The sequence below is a fragment of the Fusarium oxysporum genome, chromosome IV (assembly GCF_013085055.1).
Source record: "Fusarium oxysporum Fo47 chromosome IV, complete sequence".
NCBI classification, from domain to species: Eukaryota; Fungi; Ascomycota; class Sordariomycetes; order Hypocreales; family Nectriaceae; genus Fusarium; species Fusarium oxysporum.
The window spans coordinates 714,502-728,604 of record NC_072843.1 but is presented as its reverse complement, the minus strand read 5'-3'; the positions used below and the strand labels follow the sequence as shown (position 1 = coordinate 728,604).

General features: G+C 48.4%; 4 protein-coding genes across 4 annotated transcripts; 3 read left to right on the top strand and 1 right to left on the bottom strand.

The window, feature by feature from the left end:
- The first annotated feature begins 3,627 nt into the window (after window positions 1-3,627).
- On the top strand, window positions 3,628-4,184 carry FOBCDRAFT_219934 (uncharacterized protein). The gene has a single exon (XM_059609543.1). The coding sequence runs from the start codon at window positions 3,738-3,740 to the stop codon at window positions 4,029-4,031; it is 294 nt and encodes a 97-aa protein (XP_059467059.1). The 5' UTR covers window positions 3,628-3,737; the 3' UTR covers window positions 4,032-4,184.
- A 1,891-nt stretch (window positions 4,185-6,075) lies between these two features.
- Window positions 6,076-6,234, top strand: FOBCDRAFT_238663 (uncharacterized protein; the record flags this gene model as incomplete). Its single annotated transcript, XM_059610228.1, has 1 exon — window positions 6,076-6,234. One exon carries the CDS (start codon window positions 6,076-6,078, stop codon window positions 6,232-6,234), a length of 159 nt encoding a protein of 52 aa, XP_059467058.1.
- Window positions 6,235-6,298: 64 nt separating this feature from the next.
- On the top strand, window positions 6,299-6,688 carry FOBCDRAFT_199721 (uncharacterized protein; the record flags this gene model as incomplete). Its single annotated transcript, XM_031179972.3, has 1 exon — window positions 6,299-6,688. One exon carries the CDS (start codon window positions 6,299-6,301, stop codon window positions 6,686-6,688), a length of 390 nt encoding a protein of 129 aa, XP_031045859.3.
- A 3,043-nt stretch (window positions 6,689-9,731) lies between these two features.
- FOBCDRAFT_219929 (uncharacterized protein) lies at window positions 9,732-11,363 on the bottom strand. The gene is made up of 2 exons (XM_031179973.3): window positions 10,947-11,363; window positions 9,732-10,873 (listed from the first exon to the last, which is right to left on the bottom strand). Exons 1-2 carry the CDS (start codon window positions 10,959-10,961, stop codon window positions 9,770-9,772), a joined length of 1,119 nt encoding a protein of 372 aa, XP_031045860.2. The 5' UTR covers window positions 10,962-11,363; the 3' UTR covers window positions 9,732-9,769.
- Window positions 11,364-14,103: the final 2,740 nt, after the last annotated feature.

The following is a 14,103-nucleotide window of genomic DNA, read 5'->3' as shown; positions in this document are numbered from 1 at the left end:
GCTCAACGCATGAGAACTGTGAGACAGCCTCTCAAAGCTAAAGTTGAGTGAGGCACATAGAATCTTGGGTCCAAGCTTCAACACATGCAAACTGAAGCTCAAGGATACTACCGCTATGGAGTTAGCAACGTCACTCAAGATCGAGGGGGTTCAAGACAACGGGATGGTGGCCGTATGCGGCAGAGACTCCGCTTGGAGATCAGAGACGGTTGAGGCACTTGCAGATGGGGGAAATGTGATGCCGGTACCCCGGCAGATGTGGACTGGGCCGTTCGATACGCTCAAGTCGAGATGAAAAACCATGTATGTCAGATTTTGACATGCAAGAAGATCCAATTGCACTCTGAACGGGTGTGGGAACGCGTATCCGTTGGGTTCGAAAGCAGAAAGGGCAACAACCGATCAATTACTTCTTGTTACTCTTTATGGTCACTGACAAGGGGATGAAACCCAGGCGAGGCGGTCCTCTATTCCATTTGGCCGAATATTGAGGTGGTTGAAGGAGCAAACTCTCTCAGCAAACGCAATGATGTTGTATATGCGGTCCTCCTGGTTTCAGTTTGAGAAGCGATGCGTTAAAATGAGGGTTGAGCGCCCGTTGAAGCCCATGTAGGGCATTCTTGACATTCAACGGCCACCGATCTTGGCTTGTGGGAGCCAGGGTCCCGGACGGGTGGCTTTCCAAAAGTGTGGCAGACTGCAGGACACTTGCAGCTCGCAGCGGTTTAATGGTGACCAGGGGGGTTTTCGACATGCCTTAGTGGCAATGGGGGCGGTTGAAATGCCGGGACAGCCAGATTAAGCCGGCGACAGGTTCCTTGTGGATGGATAGCGGATTTGGTGTCGTTTCCGGGGAGAGTAAACTGTGCCGGGTAAGTTGGTGGCCCGTGTGAGGGTCGCATGGTGTTGAAGTCAGCAGATTTAACGATTGTAGCAGGTTACTCTAAGATCATAGTCAGTTGAGCAGGATGAGGATATCTGCCAAGAGAGCTCTATGTAGGGTAGCTATCAAAGAGGATCTCAGAAAGTCCAATACCGGATAATTAGAGATGGTAATCAGGCGGATTACCATATCTGGGCGGCTGAGACTTGCGATCGACTATGGAGTCGCCATGCATCTGGAAAATTTGGTAGCGAGGCGAAGAGACAAGCGACAAGGCCTGCCACGTTGTCTTTTTCGATCAAGCAAGCAGGGAACTACAGCACATGCAGGCAGGCATTTCCCTGTAATCCTTGCTTGATTTGTCAACCGGGAGGTGACGGTTGACGATGATGCGTGGGTATGTACGTCGATGTTTGTGATGAAGACGGAGAAGCTAAGAGAAAGAGTTCTGAGATACGATGAAAAATAAAATAAAAGGGGTGACAGACGAGATTTCGATTACAGGGTCTTGAGCAAACTATTCAGAGTGGGAAGGTACGGAAGGTAACAGTCGGTAGCTAAGGCAGGTATGAATAAGTTAATGGTTTCCTGGGTTCATGTTCCAATCCGTGTAAGCGGAAAGTGGAAAGTGGAGGAGGAGGGGATGGAGAAGGAGAGAGTATGGGGTCATCCATCAGTCACAGATCGAAAAGGGAAGTAGGCCCAGAACAACTTCACTTTGCCTCGGTGCATCTCGCTGAAAGGGGATAATCAGAATCAGACCATACACACACACAAAAGTAAGAATTCGTTAATACCCGGATTATGTTATAATGACAAAATGTGACTTTACCATGTCATACCAAGTCAGCATTCGTCTGAGTAAACGAACATATTCGGGAGCAATATCACCACTGACGAGAAACCCCCACAAGCCGCTGCAAACATGCGGGACAACGTAATTAGATCCATACGTAGGTAGTGTAAATGTCATTAATATCTCTAATAAACGGGGCGGGTCGACCGACCTAGAGTGGACTGAGGCGGGCGGACAGTGAGTGAGGCTCAACATCGTCATGAATCCAGCATCGGGATGGGGGCCCACGAGTTGCAAGGGTATTCAGCCACGCCTCCCCGCCAAACGTGGGTGAATAGCGAATGCTCGCCTGTATATCCGAAAAGGTGCAGCAGATGGGATAGCGTAAAGCTGACCAATGTAGCAGATGATAATACCTAGACAAGACTGTTAGGATAAGTGACCGCCAAACAGCGGCAACAACTCCGACTGCCCATCTTACCACGGCAACATTACTGGTGTAAATAGACTGCATTTGCCTAGGCAAACTTGTTCGAACAAGGTACAGACAGAGGCGAGTTGGTAAAACGGCTGTCATAAAGAACCAGCTTAATTCCTCAGCTATGATTGGCCGCTATACTCTAAAGTTGTTTTACGGCCCTACAGCTAAAAGAGAGACCAACATGCACCAACAAGTTGTTTCGGATGGGAATTGATCGTGGTGATTGAGGGTCTGAACGCAAAGGCATTAAAAACGAAAAACATTCCGTAAGAAACGATACAGCAAAAAGCTCAAGCGCGGCAGGCATAGCGGCAGGGTTATTATTTCACGAGCCCCGGAAAGAAGCCGATTTGGTACGGTACGTTCAACGAAATAACAAGTTGATGAGGCGGCTGTTTGCATTGGTTGTGCTTGGACAATCAGAATCAGGACATGAAATTTAATAATGACTGTTTGAACGGGAGATTTCCAGAGTACCGCCAACAGATGATCGACTGGGTACTAGGTTGATGACAGGGACAGCGGTCAGTTCATTACTGCATCCAGCTGCTATTTCCTACGTATCGTTCCCTGTTCACGAATATCATATTCCATGGATGTCTGGAGTTGAGTTCATTACGATGATCCCCCAGCCTCAGACTCAGAAGCACAGATCAGGACCAGAGTTGTGGTCGGAGGCTCCGGCGAGTTTCCAGTGGCATGATTTCTTGGGCAAGGAACATTAGGGTTTGCAGGATCATGGACTTTTGACATGGTGAAGTTCGCCTAGCGACAATGTTTGAGGTTTAGGGCTGAGTTTCCAGGCGTCTTTTGCAGTGGAGGAGGTTCCATTCGAAAACCTTGCGTAGAGGCCCGGGCGGTTGGTAATAACTATGTGTAAGACTTATGCACGGGGGAAAGAGACGACAAGAGTGATTGACGCTTCAACTTATTTGAAACCATGTGCCTTCCATATTTGTTTGTGGTGGCTTGGTTTATTCTCCGAAGCCGCACTTTTATATCAACACTCTTCAATTTGCTTGTTTTTATTAGTTCTGTCTAGGTACTTAGTTAGTTGTCTCTTGATGAACATCTCTACTGCACTTGGTACCTTTTTCCAAACTCCCTGCTGTGCTGCGTATAGAAGTCCCCTCCAATTACGACACGTCGAATATCTTGCACTAGGATCATTACCCCTTCGGTAAATATCCTATCTTGACATTGGATGAGTATGATTTCTTACCAGCGCCGCGGGGTGGGGTCCGCTTCTTCTTACATCACACTCAGGGATGAATGGATGAATACAAACTCCGAAGACGTGAAAAAAAACAAGAATTCCATGTTGTTGTTTTTTACCGGATCACGCCTTTTTTTACTTCTTCTTTTTTTTTTCTTTCTTTTTTTTTTGAACTGGAGCTTTCAGATCGTGATGGTCAGAAGCAAGACCTACCTGTGACCTCACCAGGCAGTCTCACTATTTCAGAGTAGGCATTTCGCCTCGGCACGGCCGGTGTGCTAACTCTTAGAGTCTAGACCAAGGTTTTGGGTTTATCTGCCGCACTTTCGGTATCGATTCCGTAAGGGCAGTTTTAGAATGCATGCCTCTGGCCTTCAGAAGCTGCCTAGCACCACTTCACGAGCTTTTTTGGCTCCCCTTTTGCGGCTTACGCCCAATCCAATCCAAGACAGTTCACAGTCTTTTTCAGTGCTGCACCCCCCTAGAAGCGGCCCTAGAGGGTAAGGTAGTGGAGGTCTCCACTGTGAAATATGATCCTGGCGCTGCTGGGTTGGCCCCGAGAACCAGGACACAGGTGCCCTATGGTTTGATTTGGTGTGCCTCAGCGAAGGCCTGCCATTCCAAATCAGTTGGTTTTTGCTCATGGATTCTTTGAGTCATTCTGCTTCTGCCTCTGCCTTACCCTCAAGTTTGAGGTCGTTTAACCTTTTACTTGACCTTACCTTACTCGTATAGGTAGGTACAATATTCTACTGTAGCCTCGCCACACCATACCTTAGATAGATACGGAGTGCCTTAGTTAGTTGCTAAACAGGTTGACTTGCGTTATCTTACCTTGGGGAATTATTCTCCTCATTAATCCGGCATTCCCCTCCTCTGAAATTGAGTTGTCTCTTTTTCTTCCCAATTCCTCTTTTTCTTTCTTTCTGTCTGTTTGAATCTGTTCGGTCGTCCATAACCGACACGCAGTAATTGGCCGCACCTAGCGCGATCAAACAAGGCGACGTACCTGCATCAGTGGATACCTTAAACTCTTGCTGTCCATGTTATCCCCATTCCCAACCCCATTCGATCCTGTCTAATTGAATTCCAATGTGATAGTGGAGGTAAGGTTAGGATCGTATCCTTACCTTGTCATTCGGTCTCGGTACCTGACTGACCTTCCACCACTAACTCACTCATTCACTCACTCACATTTTTTTGCTTGTGCTTCTCGGTCGTTCGCTGCCTACAACCCCCATTTCAGTTGCTGGAACCGATCCCTAGGCTGATTTCCTTAGAAGGCCCCATCTTCCAAGATATACACCCCCCTTCCCTTCCATCTGTTAGTGGAGGGTTTCCCTTCCCTGGGCTTCTCTTTTCTCCCCCTCCCCCTCTTTATTCTTCTCAATCTTCCAGAAGCGTCAAGGACAGGGCATCCTTTACAAAACCCCGTCCGTCTGTACCGTACCGTACCGTACCTTTAACGGGGATTGGGGGCACATCTGGGATTTGGGCCGACAGGAGGAGAGAACTATACTTCTGAGTACAGTACGGCATTGCACTGCACTGCCTGTACTACGTACGACTCTACCTACAGTACCTTTAAGGTCCTTACACTCAAAATTCCACATTAACTGTCTTTAATGCCCTGGCATGGGCATGACGGCTCAAGACCAAAAGGACAGTCAGGACAGGATAGGGTCGAGCAAGGGCACGGCCTTCAACATCGTCCCTCCGTCCTTCAGTCCACACATCCATGATTTTGGGACCCGTTGGCGGGTACATTATCGCCAATGTCCCCCGGGAGTCCCTCGTTGTTGTAACATTGAAGCTACTGTACCAGAAGAACGAACCCCCATATCCATACCATACCCATAGTTCACCTACCTTACTTCACATAACCTTGCTCCCTCTCGTCTTTGCTCGCTCGCTCGCTCGCTTTGTCTCCCGTCAATCGTCCGTTTAATCTACTCAATTTGGTGTTGGCACCACCTGTCGGCATTTCCGCCTCGTTGCTCGTGCCTCTTCCGTCGTCTATCTCCCAGGCCCGTTGTTGCAAGCCTCATCCCGGCTTCCGTTTGACAGTCCTTGCTTGCAAACGACATCATATCAGAACTCTGATCTTTGTTCTGTACCTTACATTTGAACCGCATTGCATTGCCTTGCCTTACTTGCACTGCAACGACGACTGAGCGTGCAACTGACACCAACACCGAAACTCTGTCACTTCGCCTGATCCTCGCTCCCGTTCCCAAGTATAAAGACCTGTGGCCCTCCTCCCTCACTCAGCTGTTGATGAATCACGACGTCTTCCACAACAACTCTGACACATTGCCTACTCTACTACTTCAACTCTCACCTTTTACACCCATAAAAGGACAGCTCTCATCCTGTTGTTGCACTGCATTATCAACATCTCACCGCACTCCGCCTTGAAAGCCCTGACGCTTCATACAACAGCTATCGTGTAAGTCCAAGGAAGAGCGGGCATGAGGTTGCGTTCTACATACCGCATCTTACATATTTGCTTACAACTTACATATAGCCCATTTTGGGTTGTCCGTCTCATGTATGCATGTAAGGCTAATATTGTATTCCCTCAGGAACATAGCCGCATCCAATTAGGCCATCAAATCTTGTGAGAGGGTTCAAGAGACTCTCGACAGCATCTACACCTCTACTGTACCACCCACAACACCGCCACAATTCCCGACAAAATGGCCAACGCTTGCGCCCACCAATTCCGAATGATCAAGTCGGACAACACTCTTGTCCAGTGGATCTGCCAGCACTGTCGGTCCGGTCCTCACTGGATGATCTGGGAGTGCACCTATTGCAAGCTTCATCTATGCCGACCTTGCACGCAGTCTGCTTAAGGGCTTGTGTATACATGCGCAAGTCATTTAATGCCGAGACAGTCTTTGGCAGCCACATGCAAAAATGGGTGTGCAGCTGTTTTGTTGTCCTTTCACTTTTTTCTTCTGCTTCTGCAACCTCACTCGGCACCAACTGATATGGCCTGACTTACAAAATGCGAAAGGCTCAACCCAAGCAGGAAGTGGAAAGCTTCCCCTTGGTCTCGGTGCCGATGCACATTTGCGATCAGAGAAGATGGTCTCAGCATGGGCATTTGATTCGATTGCACTTGGCACAAGTTACTTGCTGCTACGCTACACTACAGTACGCTACGTACTGCGGAACGGCAGCCCGGAGCTGGCTCTGGATGCACGGCTACCGAATCGTCACACACCCCCTCGCGTGCACCCATCACAGCATTTCTTTTCACTTTCAGTTGACACACGTCATTTCGACTTAGACTCACTGGCTTGAGATTTTCATATCATACCGAGTTCAGCTGAGCTGAGCTGGGCCTCGAAGAACAACACATACGCATGCATGCATTGGACAAGACATCAACCAACAAACAACTTGGAGTACATTAAGAGCTGATACAGTGACTCAGTCGGGCTGTGTCAGTGTCTCTCCTGGGTATTCGGCCAAACGGTGGTATTTTGGGTGACTTGGACTTTTTTACGCTTCTGCCTCTGATTTCCATGACGGAATAGCGCCCTGCACGTTCCACGTGGGAGATTCCATTCACAGGGACCTGTGGCCCGTTTTCGGAATTGTGCAGCACTAGTCACCCCCTTGGCCCTTGCGACTGGAGCGAAGACCTCTCACTCACTAGCTCACCAAGCTTCAACGCTTCTGTCTCGCCGTCTCGTTCGCTTGTGGCCCTACCCAAGTCGACAACCCAAGCATAGAGGCCAGACCAGCCTAACACTCAACGCAACGCAACGATGGGAAGACCGGACTGTTAGACGTGTCATGTTGCTGGAACTCTCCTCCAATCTACAGTCCCAGTTAGGAACTTTCCCTTTTAGGAGATCTAATCTGTTACAGGTGATCCTGACTGGTCTCTTTTGATGTTATCTCTTTTCTTCATTTCATCTCCTTTCCCCTTTTTCCTTTTCGTTTTCTCTTCCTTGTAATACCTGGCTTGTGGTTCATCGCCTGCATCAAAACGGTGTTTGTTGGAATTTTTTTCTTCTTGTTTCTTTTTCTTACTTTCGGAGGGTTTGCCCCACGCTTTGGTCTTTATCTCCTCAACCTCCACTGCCAGAAGCAACTTGACTGCTGATTGTACTTTTGGGCGGGAGAGAAGTCAAAGGGGAATGTCGTTATGACCTCATCTTATTGGAGCCAACAAAACTTTCCGTTTGGCTCATGGCGCAAGGACAGAAAAACAACGATTTTTATGGATATGGGACTGGTGTTTTTTTAGGGTCGGCGCTCGAAATAGACTATGGCTCAAGCCAGACAGATACGGGGCGAACCAGAGGATATCAAGAGGGTGAGAGGAACACACACATCAACTAGTGTATCGCTATCGTCATAAATGAAAACATTCTGTTTCTAGCTTTGACTCCTTCTCTACCACTAAATGCTAGCTAAATGATTGTCATCATCATCATCGACGTGGTGGATGTGAAACTGAATCATGAACAAGACCTTGATTAGTAGTAGTATCATTACCTCAGTGGGAGTCTTCCCCAGTCTTTTCATCTTATACAAGAAGCCTAGCGATTCGATCTAATGAGCCTTGATTGGCCCGGAGTTTACGAGTAAGTTCACGACGTTAGGTACAGTAGCTGCTGACTAGTGAGCATGAGCGGTACCTGCCTTCTCATCCCCAGCCCCAAGGACCAGAAACTTGAGGTGAGAGGTGAGGTGGACATTGGACAGTGAGGAAAGAGGCCCAAGTCCTGTAATCTCCCCTCCCACCTACGGCATTGGCTGCCCTTTCCTCTTCTATCGTCCGCCTCGGTTCTCGTATTGAGTCCCTGCCTTCTTTCAGTGCACCATCGTGTAGATCTCTTGTCTCATCTCATCACGATCCTACCTTTTCAATATTTCTCATTACCACATCACTTTAAACTTTTCTCTCCCCTCTTAGCACCTCGCTTGGATGCTTACTTCACTTTACTTCCCTTCCCCGAGCCGTCTTTGACTGGACTGGACTAGGTTGCGCGGGTCAAATGCGAGAGCCTTGCTCATGGGCAACCAACTTCCATTACCAGACACAAGCTGACGTGGAATAATGCGCATCATCTTCTCCTGGGAAACATCCGGATGGCTGTGGCAGTCTTGTGGAGCGTCGCAGTCTGTGTCTGTGCCATGGCGCAGCGAAGGAAAAGAAGCTACCTACTTCACTCTGAGGGAGCACCGGCACCGAGATCGTTGACAGAGCTAGCTATGGATACCTTTTTTAACGCGGATGATGCTATTCTAGGCTTCACGCCGCCCCAGTCTGATCGGCGTTTTTAGCGGCCCGCCAAAAAGACCAATCTTCACCAGAAGCCTTCCAGAACAACTTAGAAGCTGTCTCGTATTGTTTCCACTCTGCACACGGTGCATACGCGAACCCAGGTCCCCAGCTTGACGTTTCCAACGGTGAAGAGCAACGTCGACACGCGAACCAGGGGTTTTCCAAATTACCGAAACACGCCAATGCCTGATGTAGACGCTTACAGCCTCGCAAATGTTTCAATAACGTGTATGATACACAACCACCATACAAACTTTGGTATTCAATCAAGGCTCGTTTATACGGAACTATCCTGAGTCATGCCGACAACCTTAACAACTATCACGAGGCACGACACACCCCCCATGTTTAACGGATTCGACATCTCGCCCGCCAGGCCGACACGGTCCCATCTGGGAACGTACCCGGAGCTTTTGAGGTGCTTTGCGAGCTGTCTGAGCATACATGATAGTATCACTGTTGTTGATTCAGTCTTTCGCCTCGCTCATTGGTCCGTTGGTTGTTCGCTTCAAGACTGGCTGAACTCTTTTGCCCTGTCTTGCTTTGTTTCAAAACTCACAAGCATCAGTTGACGAGCTCTTCGACCATGCACATTCATGTCGCTTAACGATCGGGGTGGCAGGGCCTGCCATGCTCCTCAGATTGTGCTAGGGCTTTTGTGTGACCAGTTCGTGTGACGACCTTGTCATACTTCGGCAAATCATTAGAATGCACGGGTTGATGGAACGTTTCCAGATGCTCGGACAAGAAGTTGTCAGTTGCGTGTGACTACTCGCCTCCGGCCCTTTACGGACACTGCCATGCCGAAGAGAGACCGCTCCGTCTCGGCGTCGGATGTAAATGGCTGACCCCAGTCCCCACCCCTCCGGCCTCCCGCACCGAGATATGGCGGACGGACACTGGGCGTTTGCGGCCGGACACAAAGCTGGTTTGGGTCACATCTGCTCTTACGATCTGCCTTCTTTGCAAGATTGTGCATATTCAAAGACATCGGCTGGTAGTTTGAGGGCGGTTCGCTGAGGCAACGTTGCTGCACTTGTCACTCTTTCTGGCACCTTGATCGAAGAAATAGGTATGTTTATTCAGGCAAGTAAAAGCCAACACGGTAGCAGGCCCAGCAGAGCCGCAGCCGTCAGCCAGAATGAGAGAACTATGGGTATGCTCGACCTCGTGTCTGAGGAAGACTGGTAGTATTTTGCGATTTTGGGATCCGCCAACGCCCAATCCCATACAGTACGCTCAGCGCTTCTCTTGGTCACCTCCACACTGTCACCAATGGATATGATCGTATCGCCACCACGGTTATTGGTGAGAAACCCGTATCTGCCGAAAACTGGAGAATACTTTGATCCAGTATCGACTCTTCGGTCAGACATGAGCTTCTTGAGTACCGTGCCACGCTCCCCTTTTGCTGCACGGCCAGTGGAGTAGTCAACGTTGAGCGAAGTGCATCGTCCGCACATCTTGGTGAGAGCTACTTGATGAGCCCCATTAATGGTCAGCTGTGCCCAAAAGTCCTCATCCCATGCGGTTTCGCCATCCAGAACAATGTTGGGTCGCATAGCCTTCATGTCAACGTCGCATGTCGATAGCCGGGCTTTGACGTTGCTGAGAGATTCTTCTGTGGTGAACAGATAGGGCGCACAATCAGTAAAGGTAATCCAATCATCCTCAGTGGCTTTCTTCCCTAAAAGGTGGTTGAGAAGCAACATTGGCCATGGCGGAGGAGTAGCCTGAGCCTTGGGAGAAAATGTTCCCAGCACAGGGCGTCGACCATCGCCAATGAAGACAAGAGCTGTGTCGAAACCAAAGCAAGCGGTGAACCATGCATCATATTTGGGTCCCATGCGGTATGCAATAACACGACTTTGATGTAGGCTGACGTCGGCCTTGCTCAATCCATTAATATCCGGTTCAATTGGGACTTCAAGGACAGTGTCCTGCTCTGGTTTCCATGGCACAAGTGGTACTTCTGGAATCAGGTACTTGACCCGGATCTTGTCGCCAACGACTTCTTGTGCGAAAAGACTGCATTCTGGGTGACCGGACAATTGGATCTTGCTGAAGTCGCCCGACTTCTCAATCTTGTAAAGCATGAAACGACGGTCATATTGAAGCCCTTGTGGGCCTAGTTTGGCCGACTGGACTTGAATGCCTCGAAGTCCTTTGATAGGATAGTACCAAAGCTATCATGGGCTGTCAGCAAAAGTCCAGGACCTCTCACAGAGATTGGCATGAGTGAAGCTTGATCGGACTTACCTGAGTGACCTTCATTATTCCTTGATGTGTTGTTTGACAGCCTGTCAACAGGACAAAGCAACAATGTTTATGATGTGAAAGGTAGAACTGGATTGCTAATCAGGTACGAGCCCCTCGTTGACTAGGTAGGCAAGCCATAGCCGACTCAAGCACTAACCCAAGGTACCTAATTCCTGTTAGTTTTGAGGAGGTGACGCAGGCAATTGAGATAACATGGCATTCGGCTCCCGCTACCGAAGATCTCACACCGCATCTACTCATACGTCCAATCACAAACTATTGATTGCAATACAGTCTTGGTTTTCAATCTCAGCTGAAGTAACCCAACAAGACTCATTGTGAGTTCTTATTTGTCTCTTTACGAACTCTGTCTTTCATTATTTGTTTCTGTTGCCTCGGTCCCGAGTTCGGTAGACCTCCACTGTCGGAACCCCCCCGCTGTGTTCCGTAACAGACCTCACAAGACATGAAAGGCAACAGCCATACAAATGATTCATCATATCATTATCTCTTCCTTTCTCGTTTGACTGAGTAACTTTTAAGCGAACTCGGGCAGCCGATACGTGTAATTGACAAGTCTTGAGCCCTTCAGAGTCGAAGTGGCTGGCGGTATAGTTCAAGGGCGTCGTTGACATGGCCCTCCACTTTCCGGCATGTGCAATGAGACATCACAGAGGTAGAGAGAAGAAGTGTAAGGACAGATTGATTGTCACTCAATTCTATATTCATCAATGTCTGCTCTAAAGCTCAGAGATGGAGCTGAATCTTGGCCTAGTATATGACAGAGTTATGAATAAAGAGATCTCTGTTCTTATCTTCCGTGGGCCTTGTTAGGGTCCATATTCGATGTAACTGCACTGGAGGCTCCTGTGACTTCAATATTTATATGGTGCTCTCGTGCTTTGATGACTTAGCCAGTGAGTCTATTTTATCCTTTCATGACTCAGATGGTTCACCACCTTGATTCGAGTGTCGTTGTTACTGCACTGGTAGATAGAAAAGACCTTGGGATGACAGTCAGATTTCGGGGACCTCAACTTCTGCACGTGAGATAAAGAGGATTTATTTTACACTTTTATCAAAGCAATTGCTTCATCTGACAGATTAAAATGGGATACTTCCTTCTCTCTCCAAGAGCCCACCAGTTTCTGACATCATTGAACCATCCTCCGTCTTGGATTTGTATGGCTTTATGCGGCTTTGTTACCCTGGACTCACAACACACCGTTTCCGACGAATGTCCCCTGCTGGATACCTGATCTGAATCCTGTTATAAGTGACCGTCCGGCGCTCTGTTTCTTCGGGGCTGCATACACGGTGAGCATCAACTTCTCGACTTCTTGTCTTCTCAATGATAATTTCGGTTCAATACTCTTGAACACAACCATAGATCAAGTCGATCACTGGGCCCGCTCGAATAGTCTTGATCGTAATGACAATCGAGAGACTTCTCTAACAGTCGCTATCGGCATGGCTTATTCTCCTTGTTCTTCATTCCATGACCCGAGAAACTTTTGACAGTTTCCCTTCCATGTCCAGCAGGATCATGAGCCAAGCTCAATATCCATTTTGAAGATATGAGTCAAATATACGGCGATACTTAACGGAATAGTTTCCTTCACAAACATTGGTTTCAACCGTTTGCGCAGGATCATAGGACATGCCCTGTTGGTACTGTGATACACTTGCCATCACAGGTTGTTGCAGTTCTCTTGTGAATCAGCGTGTCTTCATCAAGTCAGCAATGCAGAATCGTGGAGGAAGTTGACACCACCTGCCAGACGCTCGATTTGTCTTTCGTTTCTCGGGGTTCATTTAACAGATACTGGAGACCCATATTCTAGTGTATGATCTTGAATATCGTTGGGCCTCCAGTTCCAGCATTTTCAAAATAAGATACCTGACACTGGACCTTAGGGTAAGCTCAGTACTGATGAGGTCATGTAGTTGTATTATGAAATCGCCTCCGGTTCAACACCAATAACACGAAGGAGATATTTTCAGCATGTTGATGCGACAAGACCAATATGCCTTGGTAGTATGCGTACAGCTTTCTAACACATAGGAAGAGGCGCAAGGAGAATACGTAAACCCAACCACTGCATCCAGTCTCGGATTGGCGAGCTGAGCTGCATATTCTTGCCTCTTTTAAAGATCGGCACTCAAGATAACATGAGTGCTGACATGACGGTATCATCGCGTCTGGTCGGACCCGAAAAGCGGAGCACATGCCGCGAGCCTCGAGGAAAGATTCATCGTTATAGCTGACACTGCCACGAAGACTCCATGATAGCAATTTTTTTTTTTGGTCCGTGTCAGAATGGAATTTGTCCAGGGTTTCATCGATTAATAGCTCCCAGGGACGTTAAAATAAGATGTGGATATTGGGTGAATAAGATCGCGCAGCTAACAAATCCAGCCAAGCATCATATCACGGCTCGACGCCATTGCTGACATCTATATTCCTAGCCAGGAGGGTGGCGTCGTAGCGCGAGATGAGGCCCTATTAAGCCATTTCCTTGAAACACCAGTTGTTCAGTGAGATGGTCATCCCATAGAGGACTGCAGTCTCGAGCAAGTCAGGTCAGCCCTACGTCTTACCTTCATATCGAAATTTGTTTTCGCTAAGCCTTAGCTCCCCACAACTCAAAGCTGAGCAAGATGCAAATGCGCCTCGACCTAGGCTTTATCTGGTTCGACGAGGCGCTGACGACCCGCAGGAGCTGCCACCTCTGATGTAACAGACCCTGGCCTTGTCCTTGTTGTTGAGGCATTGGCTGCTGGCATCGGCAATATGGAGAAAAAGAAAAGAGGCTGACAGCGTTTCTTGGCGTTCCATCACTAAAGAACCTGGAATACAGATCAAGACATATCATTCAGCACGACGTCGCCTTATCACAATATCATGGCCTCTTTCTCGTATTGCTGCTCTGGCCAATGGCGAGATAATCGCTCCGAGTCTTCGCTCACAAGTGACCGTAAACATTGCAACATCTTGAAACCCTAGGAGGATTCTCGAGCACCGCCTTTTGGGAATGGATGATCCAACCCTGTGCATCCATCGCGGAGACTAAAATCTGACAAGCACTGCCCAAGGTCCATCGCATGAGTCTCATTCAGGCTCCTTGAATGGTAGATCCCAAGTCCGAACCCTGGG

Excerpts from the sequence above, each read along its gene's own strand:
- FOBCDRAFT_219934 (XM_059609543.1), top strand. The coding sequence starts at position 3,738 with ATGCCTCTGGCCTTCAGAAGCTGCCTAGCACCACTTCACGAGCTTTTT.